The following is a 15,674-nucleotide window of genomic DNA, read 5'->3' as shown; positions in this document are numbered from 1 at the left end:
TCTGTCTTGCCAGAGTTTGGCTGTCAACTCTGCCCGCATCCAAGCTTGCCCTTTTTTAGACAGAATTCTGTCTGTGGTAGAAATGAGGACATTTTGCCCGGTGGCTTGTTTGCTATATTTGAAGCCATCTCCATAAGGAGGTTCTTTGATGCTCATCATCCTTTTTGAGATAGGGTGGGTGTTGCTAGCAGTTGAGGACAATTATTCTAATTCTTTTATATACCACTGTTCCCAACATACCTCCTAAACTCTTTTTCCTCTTTGTTCCCTGTATTATGACCCACTAAGTTCCACCACACCCTGGGTGACTTTGAGTAGGGGAGTGTCTAAACTCCCATTGGGTATAGACTATTTCTCTAATTGCAAAGTAAGTAGGGTGGGAAAACTGACTCTAATTATGTGTAGCCCCAACAAATATTATGCTGTAATTTCATAAGTGTACTTAATGATGGATATCACATTTCTCCATGAGCAGATACATCTATTTAAGTATTTATAGAGACATGCTCATCAGAGCAGCCAATCCCAGCTATTTATCAGACAGTTGACCTTGAACACATCTCCTCTTTTAACTCCTCTTTTAACTTTTGCCTTGACTTCAGGTTCAAGCCTCAGGATCATCCTTCTAGCCACCACTGACTCATGATGCCAGCTCTGCCTGCTCTTTGTGGCCAGCTCCCTGCACTTTCCACTTTGTCTCTACAAACTTGCCCATTGAGATCTTGTGTCTTTTTAGGATACTGCTGTCACAAGAGCAGCAAGCCAGTCATCTTAAAGAGACAATTTGCGTAAATGTGTGAGCAAGGACTGTCAGAAAATGATTAGCTACCTTCACAGGCGTTCTCATTCCATTAGAGAAAATTCAGGTGATATGTCTCATCCAGAAGCATGGTCAAGATGGATGAACTCAGCCTGCTGTTCTGGGAGCACTTCCTGTTTCATCATGACCAGAGACTAGGCAGAGGATATCAGCTGCTCAAGGTATGACTCATGAACATAATTCCCCAATTTCCTTTCAAATGAATACTTGAGATTAAATACTTGATTTTTATTACAACCTATCTTATCATTTTACACATCTCTGGAGAGCCCAGAGAAAGAAAGTTTGGCATGTGGTGGTGGTGTGTGGCATGTAGCAGTTTGGAGAGACCAGAGACTGACAACGTGGCCGATGGAGAGAAACATTCCAACACAATGGCTTGGAGGAGACTGCTTGCTGCCTTTGCTGTTGATGGAGATTGGTATTGCTCCAAAAGAACCCAATTGACTCTAAATAGCTGGGAGAGGTCTGCATGCCCTCTCTCCCCAGCCTCCTTTCTCTTACCCAGGGTTAAGGGGTTGGTAGAAGAGAGCTAGAGACTTAAATGTTACCCCCCAAAATAGAGGGTTTAAAAAAAGAGAGTATCAGCAGTCAATCTCTCCCTTCTAGAGCCTTCCCACAGGTGCTATTGGTGAGTCCGTAGAAGGAACAGTTCCCAGAAAAGTCTTGTCAGCTCCTGTCTCCACAGATGCCTACACATTTCCTTGAGTTGCTTTGAATCTGTTCTTGGAAACAAATGGTGACTTAATTAGATCTGATCATGGTAAAAAGATTCTGATCATTTAATAAAAGAGTTTTTCTGGGTTTGCATTGGATTCTAGCAACGAAATAGATTGTTTAGGGGAGGATAATCATGTGCTGTGTGGAGAATCCAGATATCGCAGCTCATCACCAAGTAGCAGGAAGCAAGTAACCAATGAAGTAATGACTGCAGACAGGCTACGTTACTGAGACACGACCCTCACAGGCTCCCCAGAATTGACCTCCATCCCTGTGCCTGGAGAGTGAGTGGTATGCAAGCTCTGAAGACAGCCAGGAGCTTTAGCCCATGAAGGAATTCTTTTCCATTAGAGGCTGATCTTTTTCATCAGAGAACAAGCCCTTTGACATCCACGAACAACCCCCTTCCCACCTAGACCCCACTCATGGATCTTACCCTCAGAATGGTTCTAACTCCGCAAGCATCTTCTCAAGATCTATCTGCCTTGTCTGAGACTTTGCTATTCAGCTTTTGCCTGCACTCTCCTACCAGACTGCCTGCCCAATAACTAACAGTTGACTTGCAGAATTCCTACTGCTCTAGCTGGGGCAGGTGAGAAAGCAGTGACTCTCAACCTTCCTTATGCTGCTACCCTTTAATAGTATAGTTCCTCATGGTGTGGTGACTCCCAAACATAATGTTATTTCCGTTGCTTCTTAATAACTGTAATTTTACCACTGAATTGTAAAGTAAACCTCTGTGTTTTCGGATGGTTTTAAGCAAGCCCTGTGAAAGGGTCATTTGATTTCTAAGGGTGTTGAGACCCACAGGTTAAGAAACACTGCTCTAAAGACAGGTATGGAACACTAGTGTGCACCCAATGACATTGGATCAGTATGCAAAACAACCATCTGCTTTTCTATATCCTTTTCAGCCCTGTTTACAACAGCCAGATTCACTTGTGAGGGGAAAAATAAAAAGATTCACGTGGACAGTCGGATACTATTTAGTGATAAAAGACTGAAACTCTAGTATTTCTGGAAACACCAATGAGTATATTCATATATATACATATATATATATATATATGTATATGTATATATACTGATAGAGATGAGAAATGATGTCACTCTGACAGAATATAAAAGGCTAAACTCACAGGAATAGACAGTATAACCCTGGCTACTGGGCGCTGGGAACGGGTGGGAAAAGGAAGGACGAAGAGACTGCTTGATAGGAGTAATGACACAGATATATAGGTGGAACAGCATCATGGTACTACAGCCAATGACGATGTATTGTGAAAACGGGATTGGTGGCAGAGAGGATTTGGATGTTCTTATCACAAAGACTTTTGTTTGAGAAGACAGGTGATATGTTTGTAAAGCTAATAATCAACACTGCGCACATGTACCAAAATATTACCCTGTCCCCTAGGAAAATGGTGCAGTTCTTAACTGCCAATTAAAGGTAAAGCCATTTCAATCAAGCTAAAAGAAGATAGTACGGGCTGTTAAACTTCTGTTATACACACAAGCACACTGTGGGATGTCAGGATGCAGGACACAGTGGGGCTTTGCGTCACACAAATTCACTGAACTACACATTAGACGTAATGCTTTAAAGGCTGGTAAGCAGAAATAGAAGGGAAGCAAATTGGGAGACTGAAAGAGCCACCACAAGCTTTCCACTAGCTTAGCTAAGACACTTACAAACAGCCAAGCAAGGGCTGGGGATGGAATTCATAAAAGAATGCTTGCCTGGTGCGCACAGAACCCCGAATTCAACCTTTAGAGTGATAAATAAAATAGAAGTGGTCAAGAAAGTGTTTAACCAGAGTCAGGGAAGCAGGTCCAGAGCCCTGATCCTGAGTGCCCGGAGGCTAAGGAAACCCTTGTGAACAGACAGAATAGCTAGCCCCATCATCACCCAGCAACTCACTCCTCTCCTAGCCAGGGAATAAATATATAACCATTTATGCCTGGGACACATGTATGTGCGAGACAGTGAGAACAGGAAAGACCGGGCGGGGGGGGGGGGGCAGGGAGGACAGAGATGGAGAGTGACCTATTACAGAAAGAGGAGGAAAGACAAGAAAGGGGGCCGAAAATCCTGGGAAGTGAGGCTATCCAAAGACATGCCCAGCTATTTATAGCTTATCTTGAGCAGCCCGTCTGCCCAAGCTATAGTGGCACTTTATGTGGGTTATCCTCCTGTAAGAAGCACCATGGAGATGCAGCTGCCTATGGTCTTGCAATATTCAGAATAAGGCTGGTAATTGGGTCATCTTATTAGCAAGCAACTGCCACTACACAGTCGTAAAAGCTTCCGGTTATCCCCCATCAATCCTTGCAACGCACTCAGTGAGGAACCAGAGGGCAAGGGTGATGAATAATTAGTCCACTTAGTGCCTTTCTTTAGTGAGTTTTCTTTCCACCTACACGACGTTTCCTTTTAGATGGGAGCCTTAAGAGCAAGGTGTGATGGTTGGCACATTAGTTTTCATTTGGTATCTTTCCCCCACTTTTCTCACCCCTCACTTCATATTGGCAAGGTGCCTTAGGGAGTAGCCAGCGGTGCCCGTTATGTGTATACAAGGGTAAGAACAATAAAGAGCAAGAGAAAGAGCAAGATGAATGGGTGGAAAGGCCAGAAGGGAGTCTGAAAGAGTGTGCACAGCCATTTCTAGCTCTTTCTAAGGCATGTGAGAAGTCACGCAATGAGGCCCCGGGGACTAAGATGTGAATGCTGGTCCCTCCTACTTCAACCTCAGTCTCCATCACTCAAGCTAGAACTATAGACAAATCATTCCAGGAAGAAGTTGGGTTTTCAGCGCTCCTATTTGGACTAGTTAAGTCATCAGTGTGGACACTATTTCTGTGGAGACACTCAGGGGATTTGCCTTTGCCACCAGGAGAGAAAAGACAGGACAGCAGTTCTCTTATGTTTGCCTTTTGGAAGTGTTTTCTTCTTTGTAAGTGAATTGATTTTAAATTGATGAATAGTAATTGTAGATATTTGGAAGGATACAGTGTAACATTTGACATTTTTGATGTACATATGCACCATAAGCAAACTAACCACAATGAAGCTGACTACCATAGCCACCACTTCGTCAATTTATCTTTGTGTGTGTGTGTGTGTGTGTGTGTGTGTGTGTGTGTGATGAAAACATCAAGAAACTAATTTTTTTTCACTTTTGAAACATGCAAGTTTTTGACGGTGGTCTCTAGGCAATGCAGCCAGTTCCTGCACCCTCTTTCTTCTATCTAACAGAAACTGTCTTCCTTGACCAACATCTTCCCTCTCCTCGTGCCTGCTCCCAGCCTCTTGCCTCTACTAACTCTCCCACTCTTGGTTTCTGTGAAATTGATCTTTTACTATTCAGCATGTGTGGCCTGGAGAGACAGCTCAGTGGTTAAGGGTGCTTGCTGCTCTTGCAGAAGTTTGGCTCCTAACACTTAAGTTGGTATGCATGGCTCACAACACATACAGCTCCAACTCCAGCATGCCAATGGCCTCTTCTGGCCTCTTTATGTACTCACACATACACAGGCATATAACTAAAATTAAAATTTCTTATGAAAGGTTGTGAGAGAGAAACCATTGCTTGGTTTTCTATGATAGGATCATCTTACTTAGAATTGTGTCATCCAGTTCTAACAGGGGGCAGACCCTAACAATATCTCACTATTATACACGTACCATGTTATTGATGAACACTTAAGTGGGCTCCATATCTTAACAAGCATATGTCACATGTCTTCTGGCCATTTCTATCTCTTCTTTGAGACTGTCTGTAGAAATTATTTGCCTATATCCTCAAATAAGTTATTGACTCCCTATAAACTCAGGCGCCCAGATTTCAATGGTGATTACTACTTCCTTCCCTATTTCCAGTTTTGTCATTTCCAGTTTCGTTGTTAGCACGAATGGCCATTTCAGACTAATTATGTTTTTAAATCCATAATTAGTTGGCTTAGTCAGCTTCATACTCTGTAAAAAACCTGAGAGAATAAACATATAAAGAAAAAATATTTATTTTTACTGGAAGCCTGGATGTTGTAGTCCAGGATTAAATTGCCCAACTGCTTTGGCCTCCATATAAAGACCTCCTACCAAGATTAATTAAAACCCCCTCTTTATTCAGCTGTATACAATAAACCCACCTCCTCAAGTCAAACATAAAACAAACATTCTGAGTTTTCCTGAGTTTTGCAGTTGGTGGCCTCCATCCGAGTGAGTACGAGCCACCTGATGCCAGCTTTTCTGTGTGTCTGTCCATTCTTCATCCCCTAATCACTCCAGTTAGATCAATCCCCAAAGCTCTGCAGAGAACAGAGTCTTTTATTTTTCTTCTTCAAACTTGGTTCCACTCTAGCCCAGGCTAGCCTCAAACTTGCAGTAATCCTCCTGCCTCAGCCTCAAGTGCTGGGCTTACAGGAGTGAGCTATGACCCTTAGCTTGAGATCTCCCTAATAGTTTACTTAAAATCTTTTCTATAGAGGCTTCTGGTTATTTATAGAGCAACATGGAGCCTTCTTAACAAGTGGTACATAACAACTTGTCTGTTCCAGTTTTCATGACCCACTGACCTTCTCGCCCTTTGTCCCAGAATAGATGCTACTGCCCACTTCAGACCCATCTTCAAAAGCTCTTCCTGGGGGATTCCCTTAGCTTTGCTTAGCAAGACACTGCCTTCAAAATAGCTCCGAACAGCTCCCACAAGAAGCTGGCACTGAACTCCACCTCTACTTCTCAGGTCGACCGGACCCGTTGACTGTGGACCAGCCCCTTGGAGGCAGGAAATGTGCATCCTACTTCTTATACTGTTTTTCTGACTACAGGTCCCCACCCCCACAAAGTCAGGGAGTGAGCATCTTAATGCTCAGAATGTCTCCCTGACCATATTCCCTGTGAAGACAGAAGCTCTCTTCCCGCCCTGGTTTTCTCTCATGCAAAGTGTTCAATAAGCACTTCGCTAAACCCACTGTAAAGAAAAAAAAAGTGTTATGGTAAAAGAAGCCAGATAAAAATATAGAAGATAAAAATTCAACTTATAGTGATTTTAAAATAAACTTTTGAAAAGAAAGTTGCTGAGTATGAATGCCAACCTGACATTTAGGATAATGCTGGCACAACATCTTAAATTGTCATATAGTAAAAAGGGACCTCATATTAAGCACCGTCCACAAAACTACAAATCCACTCATGTTGCAGGATCCACCCTGCTCAGTGCTCTACAGAACAAATGTTAATAGCCAGCTGGAGCGTCGCACTTCCAGGGGCGAGTTCTGCATTTTATTAACGGGCACCATAACAATGAAAACATACAGGGGTAATGTTTGCAGCAAAACAATGTTAGTAAATATTCCACTGTGTTTTGGCTGCATGCCAACGTGAAGTCTCTAATATGCAGATATGTGTGGTTCCTGGAGAGACACAAACCACCGCACCAGCCAAATGCATTTGGCCACGGGACTTTTTTCCTGTTCCCAGGGACATCTCGTGACAGTTGTCCACAGGGAAGGCAGGCTGGGCAACACTGTCCTAGTTTCTTAAATTCCATTATTGGTCCCTTCTTCACACAAGTGCTTAGACATAAGCACACCCGTCGTCAATGCAGAAACCCAAGGGGCAAGCATTTGAAATGATGCCCGGTAGAAGTGCTCCTTCGAAAATGCCAAAATAGCCCCATCTCAGTAAAAATAAAGCATAAAGTGCAGACACAACATGGCCTCTGACTTATTTCTCTGTGAGATTTGGGGCAGGAAATTTCCCTGCAGGGAAACCATGTTATACGTGTGAAAAGCACACATCAGCGTGATGAATTTATCCAGAATTTCTGAATGATAAATAAATAAATCAACAAATAAATGAAACATGATCCTAAAAGGGTTGGCTCTCAGACTGTAATGGTTTGGATATGGTGTTAATGTGTTCCCCAAAGAATGTGTGCTGAAAGCTTGGCCCTTAGTGTGATGGTGTCAGGATGAGGCAGAACCATTGCAAAGTACTTAGTACCAGATGATTAAGTTCTTGAGGACTTGGCCTTGGAAGGGCTGAACAATGAGTCTGATTCTTGCCAGTCTCCAGTTTTCTTCCCTTGAAACCCCTCCCTCTTGCATATGCTCCCTCCATGATGCCATCCTCCAGCCCTCCAGTGATGGGCTATGATGAACAGGTCCCTCAAAAGACACTGAACAGTAGACCTGATGGTAGAAATCCAAAACAGTGATCTAAATAACTGCTTTCCCCTTATGAAGCAAGTGCCTAGCCTTGGGGCCTTGGGGCCTTGGGTATTTCCTTTTAGCAATGTAAAATGGACTGGCACATAGATATGAGAAGGGTCCCTTGCTTTCCTAAACCCCTCACCTCCTATGGCTTTGCCTAACTTGGGGTCATGAACGCAGTGTGAGGCAATCTTAGATCTCTCATTAGCCCTAGCTCGTCATCCTGTGAGCACAAAGGATTCTTCCTTCTATTCACCTCTCACTAACGCCAGTGCTCTATGTTTCTTTAACTCTTGGGCCTTTCCCCTGACTGCTCCTCTCCTGCTGCCTACTACAGTCAACCCTCCCCGCTACCCTGCTCCCCTGCATATCCAGAAACAAATACCAAACCAAAACATCTTCCCTCTAACTCCTGTCCCTAGTTACCACTGAGATTTTGCCTTCCTATTTTTGACCTACCTGTTACCTCACACCTCATTTGCTTTCAGGTCACTACAACCATTTCTGTCACCCAAGTAGCCAATGTCTCCCTAACTGGTGAGTCCAGTGGGGGATTCCAACCTTGGCCACTCTTGTTCCCTTCAGGCACTCCACTCTCTCAGTCTTAGTGCACTCCCTGAGTTCCTCCTGCTTCTCAGATTGGTCGGTCTTTGCTTCTCTTCAAGGACTCTGTTTTCTGGCATCTTCTTTTAAAGTCAGATTCCCCCAAGATTTGAGTGCCAGTCCCCTGCTTACATGATTGACTTGGCTGAGATAACTTGTCTATCCGTGTGTGTATGCTATGCAGATTTCCTTCAGTCCAACCCATACACCAGCTTAACGTTTTGTACTCAGACTGTCTTCAAACATGTGGCCACCAAAGTCACCCAAAAACTCTAAAGAGAAGCCCTGGTGCTTTTCAGGTTCACCCAGCCATGCTTGTGTAGTGATTTCAATTCTGATGTCATCTGAAAAGGGGTGGTCATAGTACAATGTCCAGAAAGGTGCAGGGAGGACTAGGCAGGGAATATGCAACACCCTGTGCTGAAGTATCCCATGTCAGTGAGTCACCAACAGGAAGCACTGCCATCGTCATCGCTTCCCACACTCAGGTGTCTCTCCTGTTTCTCTGTCATCACAGCCAAAAAGAACACGGGAGTTACACTTGGCTCATCCTTTCCCTTACCTCACATCCATCTTATACATTTTGCCTCCTCAACATTTCTTGAATCCCATTCGTCCTTTGCTTCTGCAGTGGCTGCCCTCATCCAGGCTCTCATCCTCTGCCCTCTGAGCATCTCTCCTCCAGTCTTGATGCTCCACAACCACATGATGTGTGCTAGAGCAAACTATCATGAATACGACTTCTCCATGTTATTCCCATCTCGGACCCTGATACTCTGATGACTTTCAGTAGATGCTACTCAGGAAGTGAGAGAAATAGAGACACTGAAGTGTTGGTTACAATATTGTGATGCATTATAAGGCTAAAGATATATAGACTATGTACACTTGACCTAGGCCTGGAAATGCTTGGGCACTCGATGGCTGTAATCACAAATGACTTACTTTAGTGGCACTGTCATGAAGGGCTGTCCCTATGTGTTCACAGGATGACAGAGATGGAGGGGAATCTAGCCTACATCACATCCATTCTTAGCCTTCCCATGTCACCTCCTCTAAGGTACCTGGTGTTATGCCTTGAATCTGTAATGTCCCCACAGGCTTATGTATTGATTATTTGGTCTCTAGGTGGTAGTACTGTTTTTGGGAGGTTCTGCAAAGTTGAGGATGTGGGTTCTAGCTGGAGAGAGTAGAGCAATAGAGAGGTCTATCTTCAAAGGTAACACCTGGTCCAATTGCAGTCTGCAATAGGTGAATTGAATTGCCACCTCCTACATACATTCTGCTCCATCACGGGTTCAAAGTCAGCAGAGGCAAAGGGTCTGAACAAAATCTCTGAATCATGGGTCAGAAGACAGTTTCACTCCTTTAAGTGTGTTCTTGGGTGTTTGGGTGGCAGCGATGCAAGAGTGACTAATGCAACCAGGGAAAGATGACATGTTCACAGGTTTGCTCACCCAGAAATGAGCAAGTGAGGCACGCATGCTTTCTTGGGAGCTTTTGGGAACTGCTTGGTTTTTTTTTCTGATAAGAGGCTCTGGTCTTGCTAGTGTCTTTCTCCCCCTCTTCTTTCATCTGTAACTGGAAGTAAGAAGCATGGGGCTGTAGTGGCCATTGTAGAAGGTCAAGAGAGGCTCTGAGGTCCTGCCCTCAGCTCAGGACTGAAGCTGAACCCAGGAAGAAGAGTGTTGCTCATGGATCAATGCATTACTTCAGCGGGCCTTGTAAATATCCTTTCCTGTATTGAGAGAACTGATGAAGGCAGCTATGGATTCTTTCCTTAGAGCAACTTTCTCATCTCAGCCCAGATAGTTATCATCAAAACAAAACCAAAGAAAAACAATAATGGATACTAGACAGGGGGTGAGGAAGGGAAATGACTGTACAGCTACTGGTGGGCACAGATTAATATACCCTTATAGAAAATGTATGCAGGTTCTACAAAAAAAAAAAACTAAGACTAGGTTTATGACCTGGCTATCCCACTCCTGGAAACATACCTGAAGGGATCTAAGCCAGGGCACCATAGGAAAATTTGCAGACCCATGTGTACTGCAGCACCATTTACTCCAGCCCAGATATAAAATTAGACCAGGATGTCTGTCACAAAAAACTGGATAAGAAAATACACACACACACACACGCACACACACACACATGCACACACACACACACACTATTCACACATTATTCTGAAGGTAAATGGAATCAGGTAACATGCAGGAAAACCTGTAGGGCTAAAGGACACCATGTTAAAAATGATCCACACACAGAAAGATGAGTGTCATGTTCTGTAATATATGGAAAGAAAAAAAAGTGGCTTAAAAATAGAAAAGGGACTACTGGGGAATAGGATAGAAGAGAAAGGGTGAATATGCCACAGTATATACATGTGTGGCAATATCGCAACAGAACCTATTAGTTTGTACAATTAATGTGTTAATAATAGTAGTGTTTTTTGAAAAGGATGACTTTTCCTCTCTCAGCTAGATATGGAGAATGGGGGGGGGGAGTGTGTTAAAATAACAGCAAATTAACGCCACCAGCTGCTCTCAAGTCCCAGCTGCAGCCACAGGTTAGCAAGGCCACAATTAGCACCTGTTCCAGCTTTCATGGTTTGTCATCACTGCAGACTGAGGTGGAGAGAGAGAGAGAGAGAGAGAGAGAGAGAGAGAGAGAGGGGGGGGGGGGGCGCCACACCCACCTCTTCAAATTCATTAACACCTCCCACCTAGTTCTGCAGCTGTCTGCCCACAGCTAATGACTGCAGTTGTCAAACACAAGCTTGCAAACCTGGCAGAGGCAAAGCCCCAACTCTCCTGAGGACGTTTCTGGGCACCTTCTCCTTAGAAAACCCAGTGGGCATAGGTTCATCGGGGACCATCTTGCTTAAATATTTTAAAAGGAATCAGTTAAACATTAAATGTGTTTTTAAATAAGGAAGAGAGTAAGGAGGAAAGGAGGAGGAGATGGAAAGAGAGACCAGAGGGAAGAAAGGAAGGAAAGAAGGAAGGAAGGAAGGAAGGAAGGAAGGAAGGAAGGAAGTTAGAACATAGAAAAGTTCCTAAATATGACCCATAAGCTAGATTCTAAGGACAACTACAAAGGGACGCTCCACAGTACGTTTCACTGCAAACAAACACGCCAGAGAAGCAGAAGGCAACAACAATAAACAGTACTGACTTTTGCCTGGAAGATGTGTGTGTGTGTGTGTGTGTGTGTGTGTGTGTGTGTGTGTGTGTGTGTGTGTAATTTTAACATAGTAACAACTCTCTGCAAGTAGTAGATATGCGTTTTTTAAATGAATAGCTCAACTGATATTGCCGATTATGCATACTTGATTATGCATAACCCTCAATTTTTTAAAGATTAACTTGAGTTTCAACTGAGTGCACTTGTGTGTCTATGTGCATGTGAGTGCAGGTGTGTGTAGAGGTCAGAAGATGGTGTCAGATTCCATGGAGATGGAGTTACAGGTGGTTGTCAGTCAACTGACATAGGAGCTGGAATGGAATCCAGGCCCTCTGCAGGAGCAACACTCTGAGCCATTTCTTCTGCCTTTGTCGTCACTTAGTAATCTAAGGATTTTCATGTGCATTTGTGTGTGGAGATGGCAGCTTGTGGGAGCCGTTTGTCTCCTTCCACTGAGTAGCTAACTCACTATTCCACTGAATAGCTCACTCGACTCAGCAGGCTTGGCAGCACGTGCCTTTGCCTGCTGAACCTTTGCTCCAGGGCTGGAGAAATTCCAGCCTATGCCTGTCTTAGCTGCAGTGTCCCTGTAACATTCTGAATGACAGGAATCAGAAAAGGGACAGGAGACAAATCTCCCAACCCTGGTTCTTGAATTGTCTCCTTCACAGGTGGGCGATTTCTACACTACTAAACAGTAGAAAGTTAAATTCTGTCACTTTTCCCCCCTTGTATTGATGATACATTTGCAGTCAGAGAATACACTGATGCAATGATTCTCAGAAGGGCCACAAGAGAACTAATACTAAAAATATAAAGAAGCTAAGCAAGATTTAAAATCCATGTTACTTTGACTATATATAGGTTTTACCTTATAAGTAAGATGAGCTATGTGTTTTCTCCCTTTCTACTGAAGAAATAAATCCAAAATTTGCTGTTGTTTGTTTGAAGACTTCAGTTCTCATCACAGTAGATACTGTGGCATGCTGCCCAGACCTCTCTGTTTCCATAAGGGCTAACAGCTCTCCATCGCTGACCCACTCTTAGAGCCTTGCTGGCCAACACAGGAAACCTAACTGTGTCAAGATTACAGTTCTTCCCTAAGGACAATCAAGAACCAAGGACCAGTCCAGGCACAGGGACAAAGAGCTCACACCCTTCCTTGCAATGAAACAACTTTGAATAACCTAATCTAGCTATACACCTTGGGGTCCACTGAGGTTTCTGTTGCTTTGCTATTTAATCCTACCCTCTGCCCATCACTGACCCCTGTATTCTTTCACACATGTTAACCCCAAGAGCAACCTAAATAAACTGTAGTAAGACTACATAGTACAAACCTATCTGAAAACACCAACTCAAAACAGAAATGCTGCTTCGTTCGCTTCGTTCAGCTCATCACTGTGAGCTGTGGCCACCATGCTGCATAGCTGGCCACCCAACTTGTGCTTCAGGTTAACTGAGATGTTGAAACTTTTGACCAGCATCTTGAAGGACTATTAGTAACACACTGAAACTTCTCATTTAAGAATATATTTGGGCTGGGCGTGGTGGCACATGCCTCTAGTCCCAGAACTCCGGGAAGCACAGGCAGGCAGATTTCTGTGAGTTCAAGGCTAGCCTGGTCTATGAAATGAGTCCAAGGCTACATGGAGAAACCCTGTCTCAAATATATATATACATTTATATACATATATGTGTATATGTATGCATGCTTTTTATTGATTTCTAGTGGTATTTATATCACATACATAGATTTGTATCTTATATTTTTAAGATTTAGTTTGATCTTACAAAATTGAAGGAAGCATTATATAGGAAACAGTTCTTATCTTTAGGGGCTTAATGCTGGAGAGGTAAATGCCATTATTTTTAAATATTCATCTCTGTCTAGCCATCTTAGGATGTTCTAATACTGTGCCTTACCTCCTTTGCCTCTGTTACACTTTCTAAATGTACACTCATAACTCCATAAAATAATCTATAGTTTTACCTTACTCTTCATTGTTTATAGAAGATATCCTTTTTTCAATGATTTTTAAAAAACCATACAACAATAATTTCATTTGGCTATTTAATAAACAAATGGTAACAGCAGGCATTTCTGCTTTATTTCTGGTTATAACTGAAGTTTTAGACTCTTTCTCACTTAAGCTGCTGTTTGTAGGACAATCCTCTTTCTGGAAAAGCCACCTGATTTTTATCATGTTTATTTCAGCCACTATCAATATGATTTCCTGGTTTTCTCCTTCAGCTCTTGTGACACATTATATATTATATAGACATATTTCCTTACTTTCAGCCGCTCTTGCCTGTATTTCTTCAAAATTCATGGATGTTTACTTTATATGTCAAATAATAATGGCTTTGTAAAAGGGATGCAAGACCAAATTAATTGGAAAATCAAGGACCAATTAAAGGGAAATTATACTTCCCAGAACTTGGAAATGCACACTCTCAGTCCTTGAGAGTAGGGTAAAAGTGGCCAGGGAGTTTTACTGCTCCATCCTTTTCTCATGGACCATCAGAGACTGCATTCTTACAAAACTCACTTTGGGATCCCAGATGTGGAGATCAGCTGCTAAGGTTTGCAAATGCTCCCAGCCCATGAAACCAACCAAATCACTGTAAGGTCAAGCCACAACTGTGGAATGCCATTTGATAAAAAGAAAACACTCAGTTAAATGCATTTTTTAAACTAAACATGCCTCTATGCTACATTTAAATGTTTGTGATGCTTGGTCAATTGAACCACTCCTTCAACCAGTCTTAAATACAGTGCTAGGAAGCATATAATTGTATCAGTCTGTCTGCAGTGTCATGGCTAGAGCAGGCATCACTCACCGATGACGTATTCCACTCTGAAGAGGTCCGTCTTGGGGTCATATGAACGATTGAAGTCAATCTGGACATAGAAAGGCTGCCCTCTGCGGACAATCAAATTGCTGTTGTCGTATTTGTCTGTGTGATGATCAATCTTGTTGCTGTCCCATCTCTCCTTGAACACGTGAACAGCTGTGACATTCAGGTAGTCTGTCCATGCAGAAAGCAAAGTAGGGAAACCATGAAATATGTTTGACCTAAACACACACTCGATAATGAAGCTTATTTTTCTAGAAGAAAATCTGCTGGCTGAAGCTGCAAGGGAAGGGAAGGGGGCAGCAGATTCAAGAAACAGCCTCTTTTTTTGGGGGGGGGGAGGCAGATTCCTTTTAAACCTCTGCCCACCTGCCAGCCCATATCAGAGCACAGGATACTGTCTTTGGGAAAGAAGAGTGCCCGGTTTATAGATCTAGACACAGAGAAGCCAGGGTCAGAGTTCAAATCTTCAGATATTCCGTCTCATGCTGGGTTTTGATAAGTCAGGCTCTTCCCACCGTGACTATCCCTGCCACTTCAATTTCCCCCTCTTTCCAAAAGGAGGGATCAAATCTGACAGAGCCTCAAAGGGACAAAGCTAGCCATTAATCCAAACATCTCCTCCTTCCCCGGGAAGGGTCAAATGTCCTCCTACTGTAATACTAAAAGTAGATCTGATTCCTCAAAGGCAGGGAAGGGGAGGGGGGGGGACAGTGCTCTAGAAAGGAAGGCAGCCTTTCTGTGTGACAACATGTGACCATATTCACTGGCATAGGCGGAATCAGACTCACACTTCCTTGGCTCTAAATGAGCCATCTAGGTGTCAGACTCTTGTCTTTTTGGTGCCAAAATTTCCAAGTTTGTCCTGTCTTTTGGAGTCAGGAGTATTACATGTCAACTATGTTTGCTGCTCCTGTAGTTCTGTGCATGTCACATATAGTCACTTATTTTACAGAGTCACGTGTTAGGCGACACCATCACCCAGAGGCTTACATATACGATGATGACATGAGATCCCATGAGTGCAAGGAACTTGCAGATAGTCCGACACACACTAGCCCCTCACACTAGGTGAGCTCCCTCTTGCCTGTCTTCATTCCCTCATGCACATGATCATGAACAGGGAGGTCTACAGCATGGGTTAGGAGACCTACTAGGGGAACTGGTGTGTGCACATATGTTTGCAGTTCCATGAAGGGAGAGTTGAGTCAGGTAGACTGGCCTCGCTTTTCCAAGTTGCCTGGCTACGTGATGCATGCTTTCCTCT

The 15,674-nt window shown here is 43.4% G+C and overlaps 1 protein-coding gene across 1 annotated transcript in view; it reads right to left on the bottom strand.

The window, feature by feature from the left end:
• F13A1 (coagulation factor XIII A chain) overlaps positions 1-15,674 on the bottom strand; it is a 159,839-nt gene that overhangs the window by 131,396 nt on the left and 12,769 nt on the right. The window contains exon 3 of the mRNA XM_084796409.1: positions 14,393-14,581. Coding sequence (XP_084652535.1) covers positions 14,393-14,581 — 189 coding nt within the window. The remainder of the gene's footprint in view (positions 1-14,392; positions 14,582-15,674) is intronic.

This window comes from Acomys minous (genome assembly GCF_964271855.1).
Source record: "Acomys minous genome assembly, chromosome: 9".
NCBI classification, from domain to species: domain Eukaryota; kingdom Metazoa; phylum Chordata; class Mammalia; order Rodentia; family Muridae; genus Acomys; species Acomys minous.
Note: the sequence above shows the minus strand (reverse complement) of the source record. Positions and strands in the feature narration are given on the sequence as shown.